Source organism: Nomascus leucogenys, chromosome 2 (genome assembly GCF_006542625.1).
Source record: "Nomascus leucogenys isolate Asia chromosome 2, Asia_NLE_v1, whole genome shotgun sequence".
NCBI classification, from domain to species: Eukaryota; Metazoa; Chordata; class Mammalia; order Primates; family Hylobatidae; genus Nomascus; species Nomascus leucogenys.
This window is the reverse complement of record NC_044382.1, coordinates 141,002,225-141,029,063: the sequence shown is the minus strand read 5'-3', so window position 1 is coordinate 141,029,063 and position 26,839 is coordinate 141,002,225. Positions and strand designations below refer to the sequence as shown.

Sequence of the window (26,839 nt, the reverse complement as noted above, 5' to 3'; positions counted from 1 at the left end):
TTTGTTCTTGCTTGGAAGGCAATTTTTTTTTTTTTTTTTTTTTTTTTTTTGAGACGGAGTCTTGTTCTGTTGCCCAGGCTGGAGTGCAGTGGTGCCATCTCAGTTCATTGCAGCCTCTGCTTCCCAGGTTCAAGGAATTCTCATGCCTCAGCCTCCCAAGTAGCTGGGACTATAGGCACGTGCCACCACGCCCAGCTAATTTTGTATTTTTAAGTAGAGATAGGCTTTCACCATGTTGGCCAGGCTGGTCTCTAACTCCTGACCTCAAGTGATCCGCCTGCTTCAGCTTCCCAAAGTGCTGGGATTACAGGCGTGAGCCACTGCCCCTGGCTGGAAGGCAACCTTTTGAGAAAGCTTTAGTTAGGGAAATCTGAGGTCAAGTCCTAGTTTTAACATTCTGTCTTTTATCTTGAGAGGCCCCACAATTTTCTGAGCCTTGCTTGCCTCATCTATAATGTGGGTGATGATACCCGCTGTGTCGTGTGTTGGGAGAGGTCAGAGGCCAGATTCGTTAAGGTGGACTGGCACTAGCAGACCCTCCAGAAATGGCAGAGAATATTATTAGAAGAGGGAACTTTTCTTTTCATTCCTATTCTCATGGAAGCTATTTTGAATCCTACCTTTTCACAAGAATCTTACCTTTTTCAATTTGGGAACTGGTATTTCAGGATAAAAATCTCAGAATTTTATACATCTGTCTGTCTCTGAACTAAAATGACAATCAGTCTAATATATATATATATATACACAAAATTTCAAAAATTATTAAGTAGCCTGCCATTGTTCTCAGCCTATTAGTAATCTTTATCACTTTCAGTGTGTTTCATAAACTCATGATATGTAGGGAGCCTTTGCTGTTTTGTTGTGTATTTAAGTGAAATGTACTTTGATGGAAGTTATTTTTCTATTGTAGCTGTGGTTTCTTCTGGTCCATTTTCCCTGTCACTTTCTGCTTAACCCTTTAAGAAATTAAATACAGGCATATTTCAAGGAGTGTTAAATAATTTTGCCTTCTAGGACACCTTTTTGAGGATCTTTCTTCTTTTCTTTTCTTTTTTTTTTTTTTTTTTTTTTTTTTGAGATAGGGTCTTGCTGTGTCACCCAGGCTGGAGTACAGTGGCACAATCACGGCTTACTGTAGCCTTGACTTCCCAGGCTCAAGCAATCCTCCCACCTCAGCCTCTGAAGTAGTGGAGACCACAGGCATGCAGCACCATGACTGGCTAATTTTTAATTTTTTTTAGTAGAGATGCTATCAGGCTATGTTGCCGAGACTGGTCTTGAACTCCTGGGCTCAAGCAGTCTTCCTGCCTCAGCCCCTTAAAATGCTGGGATTACAGGCATGAGCCACCAAGCCCAGCCTCTTTTTTCTCTCTTATGCACCTATGTTTTTAAAGTGTCGTGGGACCCAGTTGTGATGGCGCAGTCCTCACATCTCACATCTTATCCCAGCTATCCTGGACTCTGAGGTGAGGGGATTCTTTGAGCCCAGGAGTTCTAGAAAAGCGTGGGCAATATGGATCCCATCTCAAGAAAAAAACAAAAACCTGTGGTACGTGGACTCTGGGCATTTGGTCGTGGAAGGGTGAGCTGGAGACATCCAGTGTACCAGCAGCTGGGGAGAGAAGTGTGTGACCTTCAGAGGGAGGAGGTTCCTCTAGTGGCCGGGACATTTTCCTGGCCCATGAAGCTCGTGTGCAGAAGTGCTTCTGCACCTTCAGTTCAGCTGTGACTGTTCAAGATGCGTCTCTTAAGATAGTCTTGCCTTTCCATTTTGAGATTCACAGACCTACATACTGAGCTGAAGTTAGCTCAAGCTAATGTTAATTGTACTTATTCCTGATGGCTTTTTAAAGAAAAGTTCAGCCTGAAGGATCTGTGCCATGCATGAGATCCCTGGCTTCCTGTTCTCCGCCTTAAGCTGACTGGGGCAAGACCATATATCCCAACGTACTTGCCTGTGGCCTTCTTTCCCATCTTTTCAGAGTAACCAACGAGTAGACCTTTACAAGTGGAAAGACGGCAGTGGGGAAGTTGGCACAACCTTACAAGGCCACACTCGTGTCATCAGGTAGGCACCAGCCCTCCACAGCTCCTTGGCTGTCTTGCTTTGTCACAGTCCCCTGGGAGCGAAATGATGATACCATCCTCCTTGCATGGCTTGACTGTCTGTGTCGCTCAGGTCCCGGGTGGTCAGCGGGTTATTAGCATTCACTGAGATGATGGTGAAGAACACAGTGAGGAACAGCCGGCATTTAGGAAGCACCATCGTGTAGCTGTTGACCCCCATCCCAGACCACATCCCGGATGGATATAGTCCAGTCCAGGGTAAAGGATTAGAGATGATTTTTTTGTTGTTGTTGTTTGAGACGAAGTCTCACTCTGTCGCCCAGGCTGGAGTGCAATGGTGCGATCTTGGCTCACTGCAACCACCACTTCCTGGGTTCAAGTGATTCTCCTGCCTCAGCCTCCCGAATAGCTGGGATTATAGGTGTGCACCACCACGCCCGGCTAATATATATATATTTTTAAGTAGAGACAGGGTTTTACCATGTTGGCCAGGCTGGTCTTGAACTTCTAACCTGAAGTGACCCGCCTGCCTTGGCCTCCCAAAGTGTTGGGATTACAGGCGTGAGCCACCGCACCTGGCCTAGAGCTGACTTTCGTCATAGGAGGGGAGCGATTATGCAGCAGAATCCCCCAGTTCATGGTCAGTGGTGCCTGGGAGGACATGGGGATGTCAGGGAGTGCCCCTTGGCTTTCTCTCCGGCAGCAGCGGTTACAGAGCTCCTGCGTCATGGTTCATTATCCAAGGGCACAGCCGCCTCCCAGTCGAGGCTTCCAGTTGGTTTTGAGTTTTCCTTGATCCACTCTTTCCCTGGGTCACTGTTTCTGGGCTAAGCTGACCTGGAAATGCTGAGAAAGGTGAGACACTTGGGTCGGGTGGAATGTTCTGTGCAGTCGCTGCCTGTCTAGGAAGGAGAGCATGGGTAGGGGACACCAGAGGCCTCTGGCCCTCTCTGGGTGCTGTATGGCAGTATGGCAGTTTGCCGCTGCTTAAGGATGTTGGGTTTACCCAAGGTGCCTATGGTGGAATTTGATTTAGAAAATGGTAAAGGAAAGATTACTTTATGTGTTTTTCCTTTGTTTTGTCTATTTAGAGAGAGAAAGGTTTTTGGTTGGTTGTTTGTTTTGAGATGGAGTTTCACTCTTGTTGCCCAGGCTGGAGTGCAGTGGCGTGATCTCAGCTCACTGCAGCATCTGCCTCCTAGGTTCAAATGATTCTCCTGCCTCAGGCTCCCGAGTAGCTGGGATTACGGGTGTGCGCCACCACGCCTGGCTAATTTTTGTATTATTAGTAGAGACGGGGTTTCACCATATTGGCCAGGCTGGTCTGGAACGTGTGACCTCAAGTGATCTGCTGACGTCAGCCTCCCAAAGTGCTGGGATTACAGTCGTGAGCCACCGTGCTCAGCCCAGAGAGAGAATGTTTTAAGTTGAAGCACTCCATTTCTTTTCTGGGAGCAGATGATAGTATAGCTGGCGAAAAACCTGACAGTTTCCTTCCAAACTCATGTTCATTCCCAAGGAACTTTGGAGATTCTCAGCCTAAACCACATTAAGAAGCCCATTAATGATGACATTTGGAAGCCACTGGAGACTCGATGTGCAGTGCTTTGGACCTGGACCCTGAATTTTTTTTTCTTTTCTTTGTTCTGTTTATTCTTTGTGTCCCAGCGACTTGGACTGGGCAGTGTTTGAGCCCGACCTCCTGGTTACCAGCTCTGTGGATACCTACATCTACATTTGGGATATCAAGTAAGAACAATTAGGAGGCATAACCACTTGGTTGGGGGTGATTTGGGACCTTTGTTTTAGAGATCAAGTGTCTTAGTTTGGTTTGCCCTCGATACAGACCTCGAGACAAGGATTTGAATGCAAATATATTATTTGAGAGTGAAAGACACAGTTGTAGGGGGATAGAGAAGAGAGCTAGGACCTCTCCAGGCAAGACCTTAAGGAAAACTCTTCCCTACTTAGAGTCTGTCCTCCCTCCCTTCCTCCCTCTCTCCCTCCCTCCCTCCTTCCCTCCCTCATTTCCACCCTTCCCCCCTTCCCTCCTGTCTTTTCTTCCTTCCTCTCTTTCTTTCCTTTCTTCTTTCTTTCTCTTTTTTTTCTTGAGACAGGGTCTTATTCTGTCACCCAGGCTGGAGTGCAGTAGTGTCATCTCAGCTCAGTACAGCCTTGAACCCCTGGGCTCAAGTGATCCTCCCACATCAGCCTGTTGAGTAGCTGGGACCACAGGCACTTGCCACCATGCCCAGCTAGTTTTTATTTTTAAATTTTTTTTGTAGAGACAGAGTCTTTTTTTTATTATTATTATTATACTTTAAGTTTTAGGGTACATGTGCACAATGTGCAGGTTTGTTACACATGTACCCATGTGCCATGTTGATTTCCTGCACCCATTAACTCGTCATTTAGCATTAGGTATATCTCCTAATGCTGTCCCTCCCCCCTCCCCCCACCCCACAACAGTCCCCGGAGTGTGATGTTCCCCTTCTTGTGTCCATGAGTTCTCATTGTTCAATTCACACCTATGAGTGAGAACATGTGGTGTTTGGTTTTTTGAGAGACAGTCTTGCTGTGTTGTCAGGCTGATTTCAAACTCATGGCCTCAAGCAATCCTTCCACCTTGGTCTCCCAAAGTGTTGGAATTACAGGTGTGAGCCATTGTACATGGCCTGTAATTTGTTTTCTTTGTTTTTTTCTTTTTTCTTTTTTTTTTTTGAGACAGAGTTTTGCTCTTGTTGTCCTGGCTGGAGTGCAGTGGCACGATCTCGGCTCACTGCAACCTCTGCCTCCCGGGTTCAAACAGTTCTCCTGCCTCAGCCTCCCGAGTAGCTGGGATTTTAGGTGCCTGCCACATGTGGCTAATTTTTGTATTTTTATTAGAGATGGGGTTTCACCATGTTGGTCAGGCTGGTCTCGAACTCTGACCTCAGGTGATCCACCCACCTTAGCCTCCCGAAGTGCTGGAATTACAGGCATGAGCCACTGCACCCGGCCAGCAGGTCTCTCTTTACACCTCTTTTTAAGGCCCTCACAGCGGACCTACCTACTCCAAGTTCCCACTGAAAGGAAAGCGAAGAATAGTGTGCAAAGGGTGAAAAATGCCAGGGGGGTGGTGGCATATAAATTGGGAATTTGATTTTTTATTTTTATATTTCAGAGACACAAGGAAACCTACTGTTGCACTGTCTGCTGTTGGTGAGTGTATGCTTCTCCCACCTCACCCTGGCGCCTCGGTTTGTCTTCATGTTCTTCCTTCCAGTTCTTTCCCGTTCCTTCCTATTCCTTTCCATCTCCCTCTCTTGACTGCCTCTGTCCAGGCTGCGCCATGGCTGAGTGGAATCGTAAGTCCCGTGTTTGCAAGGGGCTCAGTTTAGGCTGCTTCCGGAAACCACAGTTAGGACTGTTGAGTGTGGAGCAGGACCTCATTTCAGAGTCCAAGGACAAGAGCCAAGTTGATTTGTTTGTAACCTTTTTGTAGTGGAAAATTTCAAACATTCTGTAAAAATAGGGAGAAGAAAATGAACTGCCTGTGTTCATCGTCAGCTTCAACACTTGTTGTCATCATACATCCAATTTTATTTCATCTTTTCCTCCACCCACCATTTCACCTCCACCTTCATCCCCCTTGTGATCTTTCTCTTTTTTGAGACAGAGTCTTGCTCTTGTTGCCCAGGCTGAAGTGCAGTAGTGCAACCTCGGCTTACTGCAGCCTCTGCTTCCCAGGTTCAAGCAATTCTCCTGCCTCAGTCTCCCAAGTAGCTGGGATTACAGGCGCCTGCCACCACACCTGGGTGATTTTTGTATTTTTAGTAGAGACAGGTTTCACTGTATTGGCCAGGCTGGTCTTGAACTCCTAACCTCAAGTGATCTTCCTGCCTCGGCCTCCCGAAGTGCCGGGATTACAGGTGTGAGCCACCATGCGCGGCCCCCTTGTGATTATTTTGAAGCTAGGTATCATATCATTTCTTCAAGTATTTCAGTGTATGTTTTTACAAAAGAAGAATCCCAATACCATGCTTAAAAATACCTAAAAATATTAGCAATAACTCTTTAATATCATCAAGTATCTAAGCAGCATTCAGATTTCCCCAATAGTCTCTCTCTCTTTTTTTAGTTACAAATTGTTTGAAAAATGGTTTCAATAAGAATCTAAATAAAGTCCATACCTGTAAGTGGTTGATATATTTCGCATCTTTTTAAGTCTCTCTCCTTCTCCTTTTTGGATTCGTGTTTTTCTTTTCCTGTAGTTTATTAAAGCAATAGTTCATCCTGTGGTTTCTCCACAATGAGATTACACTGATTGTATCTGCATGGTGTTTTTTTTTTTTTTTTTTTTAAGAGAGAGTTTTGCTCTTGTTGCCCAGGCTGGAGTGCAATGGTGGGATTACAGGCATGTGCCACCATGCCCAGCTAATTTTGTATTTTTAGTAAAGATGGGATTTCTCCACGTTGGTCAGGCTGGTCGTGAACTCCCGACCTCACGTGATCCACCCGGCTTGGCCTCCCAAAGTGCTGGGATTACAGGCTTGAGCCATCGCGCCTGGCCCGTGGTGTCGTTTAATATGGATGAACCAAGTCTTTGTAGTTACATTCTCATCTACCCGTTTTCATTGCTTAGTTGGAACTGACCTTTTCTGGAATTCTCAACTGGGGCTACTAGGGAATATTCCCAGCACTTCCTGAGAGTAGAATGTGGAATAGAATTGGTATAACTTATTCACAAAGATAAAGCTAAATTGACAATATTTTGGCGTCCTTTATAAAAGCATGTGTTATCTGTCTCTTAAATTCTGTCCCTTTTGTATCTCCTTGGTGCATTGGAACACACATTTGGTGTTTGCTCTGAAATGGTTACTGTGCGTGGTTCTTTTTCCCTCTGTACCCCCATGCCTTTTTATGTGAAGGCCTTTAGCATCATGATTGTATTAGCAGCTGGATGATATGATTTGTGAAGTTAGAAACCACTTCTTTCTTTCTTTTTTTTTTTTTTTTTTTTTTTGAGACAGATCTTCACTCTGTCACCCAGGCTGGAGTGCAGTGGCGGAATCTCAGCTCACTGTAACCTCCCCCTCTTGTTGTTCAAGTGTTTCTCCCACCTCAGCCTCCCGAGTAGCTGGGATTACAGGCATGTGCCACCACACCCAGCTAATTTTTGTATTTTTAGTGGAGACAGGGCTTTACCATGTTGGCCAGGCTGGTCTTGAACTCCTGACCTCAAGTGATCTGTCTGCCTCGGCCTCCTATAGTGTTGGGATTATAGGCAGGAGCCACCACACCTTGCAGAAACCATTTCTTTCTTACTCAGTTCTGTAGATGAGTGTATGTATTTGTGCACTACAGGCATTTGTGCCTGATCCAAGGAGATACTTAATATAGTAATACAGTAATGCCCCCTCGTTCTCAGGGGACACAGTCCAAGACCCCCATTAGATGCCTGAAACCACAGATAATACTGAACCAAATATGCTCTGTTTTTTTTCTGTACGTACATAACTAGGATAAGGTTGAATTTATAAATTAGGCACAGTAAGTGATTAACAACAACAACTAATAATAATAAAATAGAACAATTATAACACCGTACTGCAATAAAGGTTATGTGAATGTGGCTGGGTGCGGTGGCTCACGCCTGTAATCCCAGCACTTTGGGAGGCTGAGGTGGGCGGATCACCTGAGGTCAGGAGTTCGAGAGCAGCCTCAACATGGAGAAACCCCGTCTCTATTAAAAATACAAAATTAGCCGAGCGTGGTGGTACATGCCTGTAATCTCAGCTTCTTGGGAGGCTGAGACAGGACAATTGCTTGAACCTGGGAGGTGGAGGTTGCCGTGAGCCGAGATTGCACCACTGCACTCTACTGGGCAACAAGAGCAAAACTCTGTCTCAAAAAAAAAAAAAAAAAAAAAGATTATGTGAATGTGGTCTGTCTCTCTCTCTCTCTCTCTCTCTCTCACAGAATGTCTCCTTGTACTGTACCCGGGGTGATTTGACACTGCAGAAGGTGTAACTGCAGATAAGGGGGACTAAGCATTTGTTGCATGGATATATGAATCAAACACCTGTGCTTCTGTGCTAAGTGCTTAACAATTCTGCTCTGCCCCCCACCCCCCACCTGCTTTAGGTACTTATGATCTGAGACATAGACTGGCCGCAGAGGGCGTATAACTGAAAAGAAATACAGATGGTCTACAGATGCCTCAATCACATTCTCCTGACTTTGTTACTTACATTTATATGTTTCTTTTTTTTTAATTTTTGAGACAGAGTCTCGCTCTGTTGCCCAGGCTGGAGTGCAGTGGCACGATCTCAGCTCACCGCAAGCTCTGCCTCCCGGGTTCTCGCCATTCTTCTGCCTCAGCCTCCCGAGTAGCTGGGACTACAGGTGCCCGCCACCACGCCCGGCTAATTTTTTTGTATTTTTAGTGGAGACAGGGTTTCACCATGTTAGCCAGGATGGTCTCGATCTCCTAACCTCATAATCCACCTGCCTCGGCCTCCCAAAGTGCTGGCATTACAGGGGTGAGCCTCTTCGCCTGGCCACATTTATAGGTTTCTAAGTTAGACTGGTTTTAGGGAAACCCTAAAAAGGACAGTGGTTCTTTTTTTTTTTTGAGACGGAGTCTTGCTCTGTCGCCCAGGCTATAGTGTGGTGACACGATCTTGGCTCACTGCAACCTCTGCCTCCTGGGTTCAAGCGATTCTCCTGCCTCAGCCTCCCCAGCAGCTGGGACTACAGGCATGGGCCACCACACCCAGCTAATTTTTGTAATTTTAGTAGAGATGGGGTTTCACCATATTGGCCAGGCTGGTCTCTAACTCCTAACCTTGTGGCCTACCTGCCTCGGCCTCCCTAAGTGCTGGGATTACAGGCTTGAGCCTCTGCGCCCAGCTGAAAGTGGTTCTTTTTTTAGCCTGCTTGTTCTCATTGCTTTTTTTTCTGTTATAGATCTTTCTAAAAAAATGGAAGTAGGAGACTTCTTTCCTTTGTACTCAGTGAGGTTTCTCAGTGGTGCAGAGCTACCCTGGGGGAAAAGAGGCAAGTGAGAGGCTTGTGGACCTTGATAAGCTGCTGGATCTAGCATACCCTGAGTGGTGCAGCCTCGGGTACTGCCTGCTCCTCAGAGCCTGTGGTCCCCATCTCTCAGGGGGCACATTATTCATGCCCTTTGGGATAGGGAGTCACGTTGTGAGTATTCCAGAGTGTTCTTTATGTCTGAGAGTTCTCATAGCCTGGGACCTCCATTTGACCCTGGTGTGATGATTTTTTTTTTTTTTTTTTTGAGACAGTCTTGCTCTGTTGCCCAGGCCTGAGTGCAGTGGTGCAATCTTAGCTCATTGCAACCTCCCCCACCTAGGTTCAAGCGATTCTCCTGCCTCAGTCTCCCAAATAGCTGGGATTACAGGTGCACGCCACCACGCCTGGCTAATTTTTGTATTTTTAGTAGAGGTAGGGTTTTGCCATGTTTGCCAGGCTGGTCGTGAACTCCTGACCTCAGGTGATCCACTTGCCTCGACCTTCCAAAGTGCTGGGATTATAGGCGCGAGCCACCGCGCCCGGCCTCTGGTATAATGATCTTGATAAAGCAGGTTGCTCCCAGAGCCCCTTGGGAGCCCTCGAGTTCTGATGCCTCCCCACTGGGAAAGGTGTGTTCTCTTGGACTCTTAAGTAACTCTGTCAAGGAGGTAGAGCAAGCTCTTCTCACTCACTTTCTCCTCCAGCTGATATCCTTCCTTGCAAAGAAGCCACCTCCTAATACTCTTCCTTGCTTCATCTTCACTGGTCTCCACCATTTGTTCTAGATGACATAAGATACCCTATGTCTCAAGAAAGAACAAGACAGACAAATGGCTTCATCAAAACCAACATAGCATATCCTTGGACAGGACCAAGTTCTGGGCTTAATGCTCTGTGTCCTGTTAGGTTCTGAGTCATTGTTCTGTCCTACTCTGGACTTTTTGGATCAAGTAGCTCCCCAAAGCTGTGGATCTACTATGGGCTTCCTCAGTAATAAACACCAGGCAGAGGGACAGGTGTCACAGCAGTAATGTCATGTGTGCTATGAGCAAGGGCAGGAGGAGGCAGGAAGGAGTGCTGTCACTTCAGTTCTGGTTTGGTTCTTGATTAATGATTTATTTTTTAAGAGTCAGCTAAAAGTGCCACTATGTCCCAGTTTTCCATGTCTCAGTTCTTTCTGGCATCTCACATTATGCCTCCTGTCTTAAGTAGCCCTTTTGTCACTAATGTATCAATGACGCTCTGTATTGGCAGAGAAGGAAAAGGACTGAGGTCACACACTGCCAAGGGTGTTCCCTTTCCCTTATCAGTGTGGTGCCAGTGGCCACGGCTGATACAGCTGATGGGGAGATGGGGTATGGGGAGCATGTAACCCTTGGGACAGAAATGGTCAACATTGGGGCTTACTCTGTAGCTGATCTTCAGCTAAGGCTGTGTTTTTCTAAGACTATTGCTCAGCAATTAAAAAAAAAGAAAGGGCAGGCATAAGAGCCGAGGCTGTTCTAATTAGGAGTGCGAGCAGGTGTCATTTGGGGATGAGAAAGGGTCAGGTTGTGTGACAAGTCAATTACCAGCCAGCAGTGCCATGCTCAACTACTGCTCTGTAAGAAACTATGTTTTCCTGCTGATTCTGCTCAGAGTGAGCTGTAGATTTTTTTCCCCTGAGATTATTTCCTCAATTAGGTGACTATGATCCTGTTCCCATGTGTTAATTCATTTATTTTTTGGCTTCGTTTTATCTGGAATAGTGGAGTTGGTGCAGTCATAGAAACTTGAAGGGTTCTGGGCTTATTCAGCCAGAACTCATTATCCAGCTCCCCTGGCTGTGCTCCGCTCTGCTTCCGAAAGCACCGAGGGCAGCAGCTTTCTTCCGATTTTTCTTTGCAGCGGGTGCCTCCCAGGTCAAATGGAATAAAAAAAATGCTAACTGCCTTGCCACCAGCCATGACGGCGATGTGCGGATATGGGATAAGAGGGTGAGTGATCTCTTTTTTTCCTCTTGTTGGTCTTTGATCCCTCCCAGAGGGTGTGAAGATGATTTTATGAGTGCCAGGAGTTGTCTTGAGAGTCCGGGGAACCCTGTGCAGCATGGTAAATGGCCATTTTAAGCTCATAGTACCAGATGGTATTTGCGTCTCAATCCAATGTTGAAGGAAGCTAGGGAAGTGACACATTAGGAACAGTGGTTGAAAAAATCAGCCCCATTTTGCCACCTCCTAATTATGACACCAGGTAAGCCACTGCCACTTCTCTTAGCCTCAGTTTCCTTCAAAATAAAGACACTAACAGTGTGTGTATCACTGGGGTTAAACCGTGGAGCCCAGGCGCTATTCTAGAATTGTCAGCAGGCTTCTTATCCCTGCCCCTGCTTGCACAGTGAAATGTATTTTTTCTCGGATGCCTGCCATGCTGAATACTCCAATAACGATGAGCAAGGCAGGGCGCTCAGGATGCTTACATTTCCCCTTACAAGCCTAGATGTCCCATTAGCCTCAAAGTATTCTGCATATCAATCATATGTTCTTACTGCAGCAGCCCATGGACACGTAGGGATGGAAACAGTGCTGGGTCCTTGGCTGTGGCAGTAATGGAAAGTCTGCTGAAGTTGATTGTGTTGGCCTCAGTGAGGGTCATGGCACAGGGAAAAGACCTCCCCTGCATTGACTGCCAGACTGTTAGGTAATAATGAACAGAGCTATCACTGCCATGAGACCTGGGTGTAAATCCTGCTTCCTGCCTGTGAGACCTGGGGCTAGAGATACTCAGGCGTTGTGGGGATGGCTTGTTCAAGGATGTCCCCACTGTCTTATCTTCTGGCTGCTCCCTTCCCTTCATACATTTGGAAGAGAAATGGAGCAGAGATCAGGCGTGGCAGATCCTGTGTTCTGCGTTAGGCTCCAGGACATGCTGGGGAAGCCTTATGTGGCAGAAGCCTTCTGCCTTAGATAGCTCTTAGGTGAGAAGGTGATTTCATAGAGGTTGGGCAGGTGCATCTTCTTTTTTTTTTTTTTTTCTTGAGATGGAGTCTCACTCTTTTGTCCAGGCTGGAGTGCAGTGGGGACCTTGGCTCACTGCAACCTACGCCTCCCGGGTTCAAGCAATTTTCCTGCCTCAGCCTCCCTGGTAGCTGGGACCGTAGGTGCCCACCACCACGCCCAGCTAATTTTTGTATTTTTTAGTAGAGATGGGGTTTCACCATGTTGGCCAGGATGGTCTTGAACTCCTGACCTCAAGTGATCTGCCTGCCTTGGCCTCCCAAAGTGCTGGGATTACAGGCGTGAGCCACCACGCCTGGCCACATCTTCTATATGTTAGTTTTTGTCTTCTGTTCCTTTATGGCCATTTTCCCCTTTTTTTTTTTTTTTTTTTTTGAGATGGAGCCTCACTCTGTCACTCAGGCTGGAGTGTAGTGGTGTGACTATGGCTCACTGCAGCCTCGACCTCTTGGGCTCAAGCTATTCTCCTGCCTCAGCCTCCTGAGTAACTGGGACTACAGGTGCATGCCACCACACCCAGCCAATTAAAAAAAATTTTTTTTTTTTGTAGAGACAAGGTTGCTGAAGTTGGCCACGAACTTCTGGGGTCAAGCGATCCTCCCACCTCAGCCTCCCAAAGTGCTTGGATTACAGACACGAGCCACTGCTCCTGGCCTTCTTTATTTCCTAATTAGTGATTGGTTTTATTCAATTTGTCGCTAGAGCAGCATTTTCGGCCGGGCACCGGTGGCTCATGCCTGTAATCCCAGCACTTTGGGAGGCTGAGGCGGGTGGATCACGAGGTTAGGAGATCGAGACCATCCTGGCTAACATGGTAAAACCCCGTCTCTACTAAAAATACAAAAAATTAGCTGGGCGTGGTGGCGGGTGCCTGTAGTCCCAGCTACTCAAGAGGCTGAGGCAGGAGAATGGTGTGAACCCGGGAGGCGGAGGTTGCAGTGAGCCAAGATAGCGCCACTGCACTCCAGCTTGGGCAACAGAGCAAGACTCTGTCTCAAAAAAAAAAAGAACAGCATTTTCTAGTCTCGTGATTAGAAAGAAGGTAACTGATAACACTCATTTCCCTCAGCAAATCTATCTATTTTATTGAAAGGATTTTAGCTTTTTTTCTTTTTTTTAATTAATAATGACACTTAGGGCCGGGGTGGTGGCTCACACCTGTAATCTCAGCACTTTGGGAGGCCGAGGCGGGTGGATCACGAGGTCAAGAGATCGAGACCATTCCTGGCCAACATGGTGAAACCCCGTCTCTACTAAAAACACAAAAATTAGCTAGGGGTGGTGGTGTGTGCCTGTAGTCCCAGCTATTCGGGAGGCTCAGGCAGGAGAATCGCTTGAACCCAGGAGGCAGAGCTTGCAGTGAGCTGAGATTGCGCAACTGCGCTCCAGCCTGGGCAACACAGCAAGACTCCATCTCAAAAAATAAATAAATAAAAAAAATAAAAATAATGATGCTTAGGACTTCTGCTCAGGTGAAGAACTTGTTGAACTTGTTGATTATATTTCAGGTGAAGAACTTGCAGAACTTGTTAATTATATTTTCACTTCTCTGGCACCTTGTAGTGTCAAAGCAGCACTGATGGCAACAAGCATTATAGACTTCACAAAGTTCAGTGTCAGGTGCTAACAGTGGATTTCAATCCAGACTCATGTATGACTATCATATTAACATTTACTAAGCATTTATTGTACATAGGCATTCTTTTAAGAGTTTTACATTTATTGATTAATGTCTCTCTATAATTAGCCTTTAAAGTACATGCTTTTTTTTTTTTTTTTTTTTTTTGGGAGACAGAGTCTTACTCTGTTGTCCAGGCTGGAGTGCAATGGCGCGTTCTTGGCTCACTGCAACCTCCAAGTCCCAGGTTCAAGTGATTCTCCTGGCTCAGCCTCCCGAGTAGCTGGGATTACAGGTGCCCACCACCACGCCTGGCTAATTTTTGTATTTTTAGTAGAGACAGGGTTTCACCGTGTTCGTCAGGCTGGTCTTGAACTCCTGACCTCAGGTGATCCACCTGCCTCCGCCTCCCAAGGTGCTGGGATTACAGGCGTGAGCCACTGCTCCTGGCCAGTACGTGCTATTATTATCCCTGTTCTACAGATGAGTAAACCGAAGCAAATTTGCTGCCAAAATTTGAACCTAGGCAGGCTGGTTCTAGAGACTGCACTCTTTTTTTGTTGTTTTTGAGACAGAGTCTCCCTCTGTCTCCCAGGATGGAGTGCAGTTGCACAATCATAGCTCACTGCAGCCTCAAACTCTTGGACTCAAGTGATCCTCCCAGCTGAGTAGCTGGGACTGTGGGTATGCACCACTGTGATGAGGTAATTAAAAAAAAATTTTTTTTTTTTTGTAGAGATGGGAATCTTACTGTGTTGCCCAGGCTGGTCTTGACTTTTGGTCTCAAGTGATCCTCCTGCCTTGGCCTCTCAAAACACTGGGACTACAGGTGTGAGCCACTCCACCCAGCCTGGAGACTGCACTCTTAACCTCATAGACTAATGCTAATTGTAGAAGTAATACGTGCTCTCTGTAGAAAATATAAATGAAAAAATAATAATCATTCATAATCCTACTACCCAAAGAGAAATGCTAACATTTTGGTGTTTTCTGCTCTTACGCTTTTTTTTTTTTTAAACTTTGTTTGTTGTACTGTGTACATAGTTGTGTACACTTTTTTTTTTCATTTAACATTAGAACAGATGCGTTATCCTCGTACTATAAGCTCTAAGTATAATTTTCAGTGGCTACATCATATTGTGTCATCATATGGTGTCACATAGCTGTAGTATATTGATTGAGTTTCATTATTTCTCATTCCCATTTGTTGATCATTTAGGTTTTTTTCTGGTTTTCTAGTGTTTCAGATAACATCAAGATGAATTTCTTTTGTATCTAAAGCTTTTTGTGAGTTTGGATTATTCCCTTAAGACAGGAAAAATTTTGGGCTGGGAAAAGTGGCTCAAACCTGTAATCCCAACCCTTTGGGAGGCCATGGCAAGAGGATTGTTTGAGGCTAGGAGTTCGAGACCAGCTTCACCATGTTGGGCAGACTGGTCACAAACTCCTGACCTCAGGTGATCCACCCACCTTGGCCTCCCAAAGTGCTGGAATTACAGGCGTGAGCCACCGTGCCCGGCCTGTTTATTTTCTATGCTTATTAATCATGTATTGTTTTCTCTTGTGATGTACATTCATTCTCCTTCGGAATCTTAGTGCTCTGTCACTTTAAGATGGATGGTTTTGCCCTCTTGTTGAAGCTGGGTCCATTTGGATGTCTCAGTCTCTCTTCTTGGGTGATCATGGGGAAGGCGAGTGGGAATTGTCAGATTGCACTATTAAAGTGTGAGGCCGGGCACAGTGGATCGCGCCTGTAATCCCAACACTTTGGGAGGCCAAAGCAGGGGCGTCGCTTGAGCCCAGGAGTTCAAGACCAGCCTGGACAACATGCAAAACCCCATCTCTACAAAAAATACAAAAAAATTAGCCAGGCTTGGTGGTGTGCACCTGTAGTCCCAGCTGCTTGGAGGGCTGAGGTGGGAGGACTGTTTGAGCCCAGGAAGTTGAGGCTGCAGTGAGCTGTGATCGTGCCACTGCACTCCAACCTGGGTGACAGAGCAAGACTTCGTCTCAAAAAACAAAAAGGTGGTGAAAAGCACCTACTACCTTGTATCCTTCATTGAAGTGGGAAGAAATGAGGCTCACAGGTGCATTTCTGGAGCATGCGAAGGAGCGTTAGATAAATCTTTTGGTGATGGTGTTTTGTTTGGCTTAACCAAAACAAACAAAGTCTGTGTAGGGTAGAGACAGTATCTGGTAGTATTTTTGCATCCTCATTCACTACCTAACAGACTTTTACGTGATAGACCCTCAAAGAGTTCTTTCTAAATCGATAACATTAGCTGCTGATCTGTTGCAGAAACCCAGTACAGCAGTGGAATATCTAGCCGCCCACCTCTCCAAAATCCATGGCCTGGACTGGCACCCAGACAGCGAGCACATTCTTGCTACCTCCAGTCAAGACAATTCTGTGAAGGTCAGTGGCACCCATGGGGAAGTTGGAGGAGCAGTGTTTGGGTGGCATCAGGGATGTATGATTCCACCTTGGGAGGAAAGCTACACTGCGTTAGCACTGTATGTATTTCACGGTGCATGTGCTTCTTGGGCAACTGAACACATAAATTTGATTATGTTGACCAGCAAAATGCGATAGAGCAAGACCCAGCATGGTGCTGTTCAACATAACCACGTTGTGTTATGGTGGCAGAGTGACATGCCATAGCGTCTCCTCTGATACGTCTCTTAGAATTTGTTCAGAAGGTTTTTGTCTTTCCCTTTGTGAAAGGAAGTCAGAGACGAAAGTACTTGGAAAGAAGTTGGCCGGGCATGGTGGCTCACACCTGTAATCCCAGCACTTTGGGAGGCCGAGACAGGCAGATCACTTAAGGTCAGGAGTTCGAGACCACCCTGGCCAACATGATGAAACCTAGTCTCTGCTAAAAATACAAAAATTAGCTGGGTGTGGTGGTGCACACCTGTAATTCCAGCTACTCAGGAGGCTGAGACACAAGAATCGCTTGAACCCGGGAGGCAAAGGTTACATTGATCTGAGATTGAGCCACTGCACTCTGACCTGGGTGACCGAGCGAGACTCTGCCTCAAGAAAGAGAAAGAGGTTCCCTTGCAAAGAAGCTGCAAGGAAGTCAGATATGCATGACAGATATAAGTAAAGGAGAAAAGCCTACAGAGTTGTTAAGGTTGTAAAGTTTACAATTAGTCTATTCTGGTGGAAAAACAGCTGCCCCCTCACATGCTTATCATATGTGGAAAGTTCTGACGTTTCCAGGCATCAGCATTGCACAATTCAGGGATAGAGTCATTTTATTAGTGATTCTCTAACTTACAGGAAATGCTCAAGATTTTATGTGTTTCAGTAACCCGATTATTTTTGGTTTATCACAAGGTACAGCGTTGTTTGTTTGTCTTTCTTCTCTGTGGCATGTGATGTTCACCCTTGGTCAGAATGATGGCAGGGCAGAGTCATCTTTGCTCCAGTAGTTCCTCCTTGTGGTCAGGTCTCTGAGGACAGGGGTTTGACCACAGAAATTGGTTTAGCAATTTTACGATTCAGCGTCATTTATTTAATGCTTTGTTGTATTTATATAGTCATATATGACATCTTTGTAATATGATTAGCAAAACTACAGTCATACAGTAAGTTAAAAGTTAACTCCTGTCTTGAAGTTTGTAAATCTCTTAGGGTTGTAAGTTATTTTTAATGTGCCAGATGTGACTTTTTTGTTTGTTCATTCATATTGCATTTGATTTTTTGTTTTTATTTATTTATTTATTTTTTGAGACTGGGTCTCACTTTGTCACCCAGGCTGGAGTGCAGTGGTGTGATCTCAGCTCACTGCAGTGTCCGCTCCTGGGTTCAAGTGATTCTCCTGCTTCGCCTCCATAGCTTGCTTCCAGTCAGCCTCTCCTCTTTCTATGAGTCTGTTTCAGTCTTTTTTCTCCTGAGTAAGCTGGGGATTATAGGTGCCTTGCCACCCAAATGTCCAGCCTAACCTTTTGGTGTTTTTTAGGTAGGAGACCGGGAGGTTTTCACCCCATGGTTGACCCAGAATGGGTCCTCCAAATCTTCTGTTGACCTCATGCTCTACCCGCCTCGGTCTCCCACAATGCTAGCAAGACAATTTTTATTGAATGTATGTAAATAGCATGGTCATAAAAAGTGAAGAAACTTAGAAAAGGGACTTTGCATAACATTCAACCATTTTTTTAGTAGATAAGGACCAATATGTGTAATTTTTCTACATAATCATTCTTAAGTTTATATGACAATTTATTAGCTCATAATTTATATTGATTATTTTTATTATATTTTTATTTTCTAAATTCTAAGGGGTCAGCTGGAGCAAGGTATCACTAAATGTGTATTTCACTTCAGTTTGTAAATTATTTAACTACAAAACAATTGAGTTGAAGGTTAGGGATAGATCAAGAAGAAAGAAAAGAATTTTTCTTATGTGGCCCTTAGAAATAGAACATTAACTGCAATTAAATGAGTTCATATCATTTTACATTATCTTTTTTTTTCCTGATCTTGGGTTAACAGCAGCCTATTTCACAAAATTGCTGCCTTCTAGACAAAGAGGGTCCTGGAAATCCAGACATAGTCCCCTGGTACATTCTTTTTTTTTTGAGACACAGTCTTGCTCTGTTGCCCAGGCTGGATTGCAGTGGTGTGATCTTGGCTCACTGCAACCTCCGCCTCCCTGGTTCAAGCAATTCTCATGTCTCAGCCTCCCTCAGTAGCTGGGATTACAAAGGTGCACCAACATGCCAGGCTAATTTTTGTATTTTTAGTAGAGATGTAGTTTCACCATGTTTGCCAGGCTGGTTTCAAACAGCTGACCTCAAGCAATCTCCCTGTCTCGGCCTCCGAAAGTGCTGGGATTATAGGCATGAGCCACCGTGCCCGATCACCCTTGGTACATTCTGATGAGAAACATGTAGCTTTGCGTCTGTTTCCTAGGATATCAACCCTCAAGGAAACCTGGTTCTTTTTTGACCAAGGCTCTTCTGATATTTCTTTGTATCTCTTTCTCTATATAGATATGTATATATCTATATATAAAGAAAAAATATATATTTTGTTTCACTCTGTTGCCCAGGCTGGGTTTTGAACTCCTGGGCTCAAGCAGTCTTCCTGCTTCAGCCTCCCAAAGTGTTGGGATTACAGGCGTGAGCCACACCTGGCCCCTGATATTTCTTCAGAGGACTTTTTTCTGATCTGTAGCTTGTAGCAGGAACCCTTTGGCAAGGGTAAGTGAAAAGGAGAAATTATCTGTGAATGGGGGGATGGAATGGCTCCGGTTAATTTATAATAACTACCTGTATCAGATTGAAATAGAATGAAGTCTTCTGTTTGCAAATGACATGTAATCGTTTTATAAGACTGCATCAGTGATTGCCTTGAGAGCAAAAGTGTGTTATGAACAGTGAGGACATTATCAAATCTCCAGGGTCCTCTAATTAATCCCATAAATTGTATAATTGTCACCAGTTGGTGAACATATTTAAATCTAGAAACAAAATCTTTCTTTTTTTCTTAAGAAAAAGGATTAATCTTGCTAACAGTTACATGCCAGTCTTTGTGCATGAACGTGAATATGTTTCTATCCAAATTGAAAAGTAAACAGTTGCTGAAATGTATTCATATTAACATTTTACTTGTATATAATTAATCTGGGGAGGCTGAACTTTTCTTTGCTAGCTTTCCACATACTGTGGATTTGATAATAGGGAGGCATGCACAGTGTGGAGCTCATTAAAAATCTGCAGAATGACAAGCATACCTAATTATTTTGAGTATCATTCCTTTTATAAGTTGAGGGGCGAATTATAGTTTATCTTGTGGCCATGTGGGAAACCCGAAAGTAGTTTAAGCTGAAAAGACATCTTGACCATTTTATTATTTTGAACATAGCACCTGAATTTGGCAAAAAAGAGTTGTTATATAAGGGTCTAAAGGTAAGAAATGGCTCGTGTGGTGGCTCACGCCTGTAATCCCAACACTTTGGGAGGCCGAGGCGGGTGAGTCACCCGAGGGTCAGGAGTTCGTGACCAGCCTGGTGAACATGGTATAACTCCATCTCTACAAAAAATACAAAATTAGCTTGGTGTGGTGGTGCATGCCTGTAGTCCCAGCTATTTGGGAGGCTGAGGCAGGAGAATCGCTTGAACCCGGGAGGTGGAGGTTGCAGTGAGCTGAGATCGTGCCACTGCACTCCAGTCTGGCAACAGAGCAAGACTCCGTCTCAAAAAAAAAAAAAAAAAAGAAAGAAAGAAAGAATAAAGAAAAGGGGAAAAAAAGGAATCCTTGATACTTTCCTCTTCAAGTCCAGCATGTGGTTCTCATGTGACATGGAAACGATCTTTTAAAAAAAACAGCCATGGAGTAAAGTTTCTCTTGCTGCCACCAAGTGTGTCCCTTGGACTGAAAATGAGAAAGCTGAGATTTTTGTTTTTTGTTTTTTAAAAGAGCAGCAAATCTAAAACATCAGAAGTTTGTTAGAAGTTTTATTTTTTTATTTTCTTCCTAGAAATTCTTTTTTTTTTTTTTTTTTCTTTTGAGATACAGTCTCGCTCTATTGCCCAGGCTGGAGTGCAGTGGCACAGTCTCAGCTCACTGCAACGTCCACCTCCCAGGTTCAAGCGATTCTCCTGCCTCAGCCTCGCAAGTAGCTGGGACTCCAGGCGTGTGCCACCTTGCCTGGCTAATTTGTTTATTTTTAGTAGAGATGGGGTTTTGCCATGTTGGCCAGAGTGGTCTTTAACACCTGACCTCAGGTGATCTGCCTACCTCAGCTTCCCAAGTGCTGGGATTATAGGTGTGAGCCACCATGCCTGGCTTCTTCCTAGAAATTCTTGAGTTTTCTCATTTTATGTTTAGCTACTTGATTATTAGTCTTCATAGTGAATCAAAACAGAGATGCTGTTAAATTTAACAGTTATGCCATCTAAACTTTTCAATCTAAATCACTAATTTTTTTTTTGGAAATAGGCAAAATTACACTAACACTTCTGCTCAGAAATGATTGCGTTCACCTCTTCCCATGCACTCAGTGGAAGAACCTCATCCAGCCCTCAGGCAGGCTGGGGAACTAAGCAGGAGTTTACAGCTGGGTGTTTGCCCGTTCATATCTGCTGTGCTCTGTAATACTTGTTCATTCATATTGTGCATTAAGTAGAGGAACAGCTTCTAAAGTTTATTAACACCTCATTGTTGGCACATAGAAGGCTCCGTTGCGTTCCAGCTTGGCTCATTTATATATTTCTTTGGGATATCCTAATTTTCTTTTGAGAGGAGAAAAAGTCACCCACTTTGAACTCTAGATTTTTCAGAGGGTTGTGAAACTCCAGACAAGTCATTTCCATTTCCATTCAGGCTTATTCACAAAATTATTAACCAAACCAAGCAAAACCTTTGGAAAGTCTCTTCTTTTGCTCTAAAACAATGTAAAACCACTTTTAAAACATTTTGAATATTTTAAAGTTTAGGAAGAGGTTTTTGGGCCTGAATATATATCCCTATACTTTATTAAGTCTCTAAAAGTTTTGAAACAGAGAAGGCCAGCGTGAGAGTACGTGTGTGGGTCACCCCTTCTACAGAAAAGGTTATGATTATTAAAGGCCATTATCAAAATTGGTTTCTTTTGTAAGAAGGAGGAAAGTACTTCTTACATCTGTAGCTTGTTGGCCATCCTCACTTTGGGGAAATTTTCAACCATTATTCTGTCTTCAAATATTACTTCTGTTCCATTCCTTCTCCTTCCTTTCCTCTGAAACAATAATTATACATCAGCTGGGCTTGGTGGCTCACGCCTGTAATCCCAGCACTCTGGGAGGCCGAGGCGGGCAGATCACCTGAGATCAGGAGTTCAAGGCCAGCCTGGCCATGGTGAAACCCCGTCTCTACTAAAAATACAAAAAATTAGCCAAGCGTGGTGGTGTGCGCCTGTAATCCCAGCTACTTGGGAGGCTGAGGCAGGAGAATAGCTTGAACCTGGGAGGCAGAGGTTGCAGTAAGCCGAGATCGCGTCATTGCGCTCCAGCCTGGGCAATAAGAGCAAATCCCTCTCAAAAAAAAAAAAAAATACGTTTATTAGACTTTTTCACTGTTTTCCATATAGTCTGATACACTTTTTATTTTTTTATTAAAAATGTTTTTTTGAGACAGGGTTGTGCTGTGTTGCCCACGCTGGAGTGCGGTGGTATGATCATAGCTCACTGTAACCTTGAACTCCTTGGCTCAATCAGTCCTCCCACTTCAGCCTCCCAATCAGCTAGGTGAGGAGATCGTGTCTTGCTTTGTTGCCCAGGCTGGTCTTGAACTCCTGGCCTCAAGTGATCCTCCTACCTTAGCCTCCCAAAGCACTGAGATTATAGGCATGAGCCACTGTACCATCCTTGAAAACCTATGAAATATAATATATGCAGAGTTGCATATAACTGCCCACACAGGGTATCGAACAGTTCCATGACACTGAAGAGCTACCTCGTGTTTTTCCTTTGTACTCATACCCTTTCCTACCCCTAATCTCTGGCAACCACTTGTCTGTTCCCCATCACTATAATTTGGTCTTTTTGAGAATGCCTTTTTTTTTTTTTTTTTTGAGATGGAGTCTTGTTCTGTTGCCCAGGCTGGAGTGCAGTGGTGCCATCTTGGCTCACTACAACCTCTGCCTCCCAGGTTCAAGCAATTCTTGTGCCTCAGCCTCCCGAGTAGCTGGGACTACAAGTGTGTGCCACCATGCCCAGCTAATTTTTGTATTTTTGGTAGAGATGGGGTTTCGCCACATTGGCCAGGCTGGTCACGAACTCCTAACCTCAAGTGGTCTGCCTGCCTCGGCCTCCCAAAGTGCTGGGATTACAGGCATGAGCCACCGCACCTGGACTAGTATATAACCTTTTAAGGTTATCTTTTTTTCATTCAGCGTAATGCCTTTAAGAGTCATTTAAGTTGTTTTAAAAATTAATAATGCATAGACTTTTTAGTACTGAGTAGTATTCCACTTATGGATATGCCACCATTAATTTTCTGTTGACCCATTTAAGGACATTTGGACCATTTTTGGTTTTTGGTTTTTGGTGATTGTGAATAGAGCCACTGTAAACATTCATGTATGGGTTTTTGTGTGAACAGACATTTTCAATTTTCTAGGGCAGTTATGTAGGAGTGGTATTGCTGGGTCATATGGGATGTGTACTTTTAACTTGATGGGAAATTGCCAAAGTAGCCGGGAGTGGTAGCTCATACCTGTAATCCCAGCGCTTTGGGAGGCCGAGGTGGGAGGATTGCCTGAGCTCAGGAGTTCGAGACCAGCCCGGGCAACATGGCAAGATCCCATCTCTATTAAAAAAAGAAATTGCCATAGCGGTTTCCAGAGTGATTGCTGTCATCGATTTTTGAAAAAATTTCCTAAACTTAAACAGTTCCGAGTTTCACTCTTGGCTTTCCTGCCTTTGTGACAAATGCTGGAGTTCTAAGCGTATGTGCCTGTCACGTTAGAAGCATAGGTGTCCCTAAGGTAGTTGTGTGGCTCACTTTGTGTGCTCTACAATTTCAAGAACGCCACCTCAGATGTTGGAGGATGACAGCGGGTGTGGACTTGAATGGATTGGCTCCTAGGTTTTTACACAGCTGCCTTTTTTCTTTGTGACCTTGCTCATTATGTCATTTCTTTATATAGCCTCTACATTTGAAAAAGAGATTAATAACATATATGGTTGTTACAAAGATTAAATGGGGAAAAAAAGTTCTAAATATATGTCTGAAATGTAATGAGTAGTCAGGACACTTCAGCTATTGTTCTTAAATTACCTGCAAGATGTAAACGTGATACAAGATCAAACATGTCACTTTTAATTTTCAGCTCGAAAAGTCATTTCATAATCAAGCCTGTTGACAGTGACCTGCCGTGATTAGTGGTCCTCATAAAGTCCAGAAATCTCCTGTAATGCTTTAGAAATAGAAAGGAGGTTTCTTTGTGTCTCTGTCACAGTAGCATGGTTATAGGAGCTGAACTAAAAATAGGCTGTTGAAGTGTATCTTTAGAGGACCAGAAGCAATGAGTTCGAAGGCTATGCTTATTTCAGTAGAATTTTTTAATGGCATTTATTTCACAAATGATCTTGCTTGCTCTCTTCTAGTTCTGGGATTACCGCCAGCCTCGGAAATACCTCAGTATTCTTCCTTGCCAGGTGCCTGTCTGGAAGGCCAGATACACAGTGAGTGAGCCACCCTGCCTCTTGATAGGAAACTTCTTTTTGGGTGTTCCAAAAACAAGGAGCCCAGGGACATTTTCTCTTATTTTCTTTGTGAGGTGATTTTCTCTTTCTCTGCTGGTTTAGTGGTGGGACAAATGTGATAATGATGGCATAAATGCTGTTAACTATTTGAAATTTTATTCTTGGCCGGGCACAGTGGCTCACACCTGTAATCCCAGCACCTTGGGAGGCTGAGGCGGGTGGATCGCCTGAGATCAGGAGTTCGAGACAATCCTGGCCAACATGATGAAACCCCTTCTCTACTAAAAATACAAAAATCAGCCAGGTGTGGTAGCACATGCCTATAGTCCCAGCTACTGGGGAGGCTGAGGCAGGAGAATCGCTTGAACCCAGGAGGCGGAGCTTGCAGTAAGCAGAGATCGTGCCACTGCGCTCCGGCCTGGGTGACAGAGTGAGACTCCATCTCCAAAATAAATAAATAAATAAATGAAATTTATTCTTGGAGTGTTGGGTAAGTATCTACGTCAGAATTGCTGATCAAAGCTCCACAGAGAAGTTAGGCCATGTAAAGATACTCACTAATGATAGGACCGGCAGCAGGGTAGATGGAGGAGAGGGTCAGGAGGCTTGAGGTCTGTGAATTGTGGTGGAAGGAACTCTGGCTTTAAATTCAGAAGACCTGGGCTGAGGGCCATGCTCTGTCATTTAATACTGGTGTGGCCTTGGGCAAGACATTTGATGTTTTTGAGCAGAAATTTCCTTTACTGTAGAATATGAATGGTCATTTTTACTACGCCCTCCTTTTTTTAAATTGTGATAAAATCCACCATTTTAAAGTATACAATTCTGTAGTTCACAATCTGACTTTCTTTTGAAATAACTTATATGAATGTGCTTTTTAAACCATTAAATGCTACAAATAGAGTGGGTAGGCTATTATCAACCTTCCAGTAATTTTCCATTGCCACACGGGTGAGAAATAATGTATTTCCTCTAATGTCAATCTGAAAGCTAGCACAGGGATGGATAAAGCTACCTTTATACATTGGGCTGTCACCATGGAGCATTGTGGAGCAAAAAAGGTAATTTGGGTATTAAGTTGGTTTTGTACCTGGGATCACTTGCCAAGAAATCAGACACTCTTCTTCTGAATTGAAATACTTTTCTGGATTAATATGCTCGCTTTAAAAAATAAACAGAAAAGTCCAAGAGTGCTACCAGGAGGGGTGGTGAAGATAAATGTGCTCTTCGGTGACTGTGGTTTATTCCTTAAATAACAGAGTCTAATTATCAACTGAATGGAGCCCTTAGCTACCTAGTAGATTGGGTTTTGCCAAGTAAAACACGTCAGTCCTGAAGTGAGCAAGTTTTCCTTTGAGCAGTTGCAGTACTGGGGAGGCCGGGGGGTGATGCTTCATGTGGATGGCGTGTTTCTGGTGCATTTCCACGTGGCAAGAGTTAGGTTTGCTGCTCCAGGGATTTTCCCTGTCAGCCCTGCATGCTCATTCTGGGAAAGCACTCAGTAACTCTTGAGCGGTAACGCGTGGAGAGGAGCTAGGATGTGAAACAGTATGTTTCAGTGCATAGCAATCAGTACCATTTGCTTATTTTAGAATTTTCAAAGTTCTTGAAGCGCTTGCTTCAGCCTGAGTTTTTACTTGCTGTGGTCCCTTCCATAAGCAAAGAGAAAAGTAAACGCGATGTGCAGCTTATGGTGTTTGGGAAAAATTTCTCCAGATGAGTTGGGGCCTTCCATTATCTAATTTATTTTACTTGGGAAGAATTCCAGGTTTGGAAACTCAAGACTCAGCCGATTCTCCCTGAAATAATCTAATCACCTGCTTTTCCCTTCCCTGTCTTAGCCTTTCAGCAATGGATTGGTGACCGTGATGGTTCCCCAGCTGCGGAGGGAAAACAGCCTTCTCCTGTGGAATGTCTTTGACTTGAACACCCCAGTCCACACCTTCGTGGGGCATGATGATGTGGTGCTGGAGTTCCAGTGGAGGAAGCAGAAGGAAGGTGAGTGGGAGAGGCCTGCTGCCCACTTTCCTTCTGAGCTCTGGTGACAGCAGTGCCAGTCAGTGTTGCCATGGAGTCCAGTAAAGAAGACAGAGAGAGAGCTGGGCTTTAGGAACCAGAGAGCCAGGGCTGTTGCCACCTTTCGTCATAGGTGAGTAAAGGGACTATATAAGGCTGCTGTTCCTCTTCCAAATTCTGTCCTCTTCTACAATTTTCAGCATAGTCTCTCTTGCTTGGAAGAGATCTGCTCCAGTAAGAGATGGAAGATAGTTATTTGCTGCTGGATTGTTTCTGGGACTGAAAGACTCTGGGCTCAGAAGTCCAGGGCATTTGCCCCTTGCCACTCTGTTGATGAGGGAGACCCAAGGTGGTCGTTAGTACTGCCTACTACATGCCCTCAGTTATCTTCACAAGCATGTAGTGCCGTTTTACCTCCCAGCCCTTTGAAGATGGATTTGGCTGATAGACTTTCTTTGATCATGACACATGAGCAGAAGTGATGTGGTCCCTCCTGGGTTGAAAGGTTAGGGGCTGATGTGCAGTTAAACTCCCTCTTTGCCTCTTCCACATCAGTTGGCAAAGCTCAAGATGGAGCTGCTTCCAGCACATCCTGGCACGAGGATGAGGCGGAGATGCAGAGCAAGCAGGAAATGTGAGCCACTGAGGTGTTGGGGTGGTTTGTTATTGCAACTTCATCATCCAGCCCTGACTCATGCAGGGCCCTAGTGTAATGGGAGTCAGGAAGCCACAGCCTCAGTTTCCCCATCAGCTTACCATGCGGGTTTAGATACAGCCTGTCTTTTCTTGAGATTGTTTTGCCATGATCTTTAAGTGTTTGACAGAATACAAGTTTATTTGTTGGAGTTTTCATATTGCACGTGGGAAGCCAGGCAGGTGGAGTGATGTGACTTGTCCAGGGTCCCAGGAAAGGTCTCTA

At 44.6% G+C, this 26,839-nt stretch overlaps 1 protein-coding gene across 2 annotated transcripts in view; it reads left to right on the top strand.

Annotated features, from left to right (window-relative positions):
- The window catches only part of WDR59 (WD repeat domain 59), a 99,839-nt gene that overhangs the window by 21,714 nt on the left and 51,286 nt on the right, over nt 1-26,839 (top strand). For both annotated transcript variants that reach the window (XM_030818861.1, XM_030818854.1), the window contains exons 4-10: nt 1,986-2,071; nt 3,739-3,819; nt 5,234-5,271; nt 10,978-11,066; nt 16,004-16,120; nt 23,806-23,883; nt 25,746-25,902. In XM_030818861.1, coding sequence (XP_030674721.1) covers nt 1,986-2,071; nt 3,739-3,819; nt 5,234-5,271; nt 10,978-11,066; nt 16,004-16,120; nt 23,806-23,883; nt 25,746-25,902 — 646 coding nt within the window. The remainder of the gene's footprint in view (nt 1-1,985; nt 2,072-3,738; nt 3,820-5,233; nt 5,272-10,977; nt 11,067-16,003; nt 16,121-23,805; nt 23,884-25,745; nt 25,903-26,839) is intronic.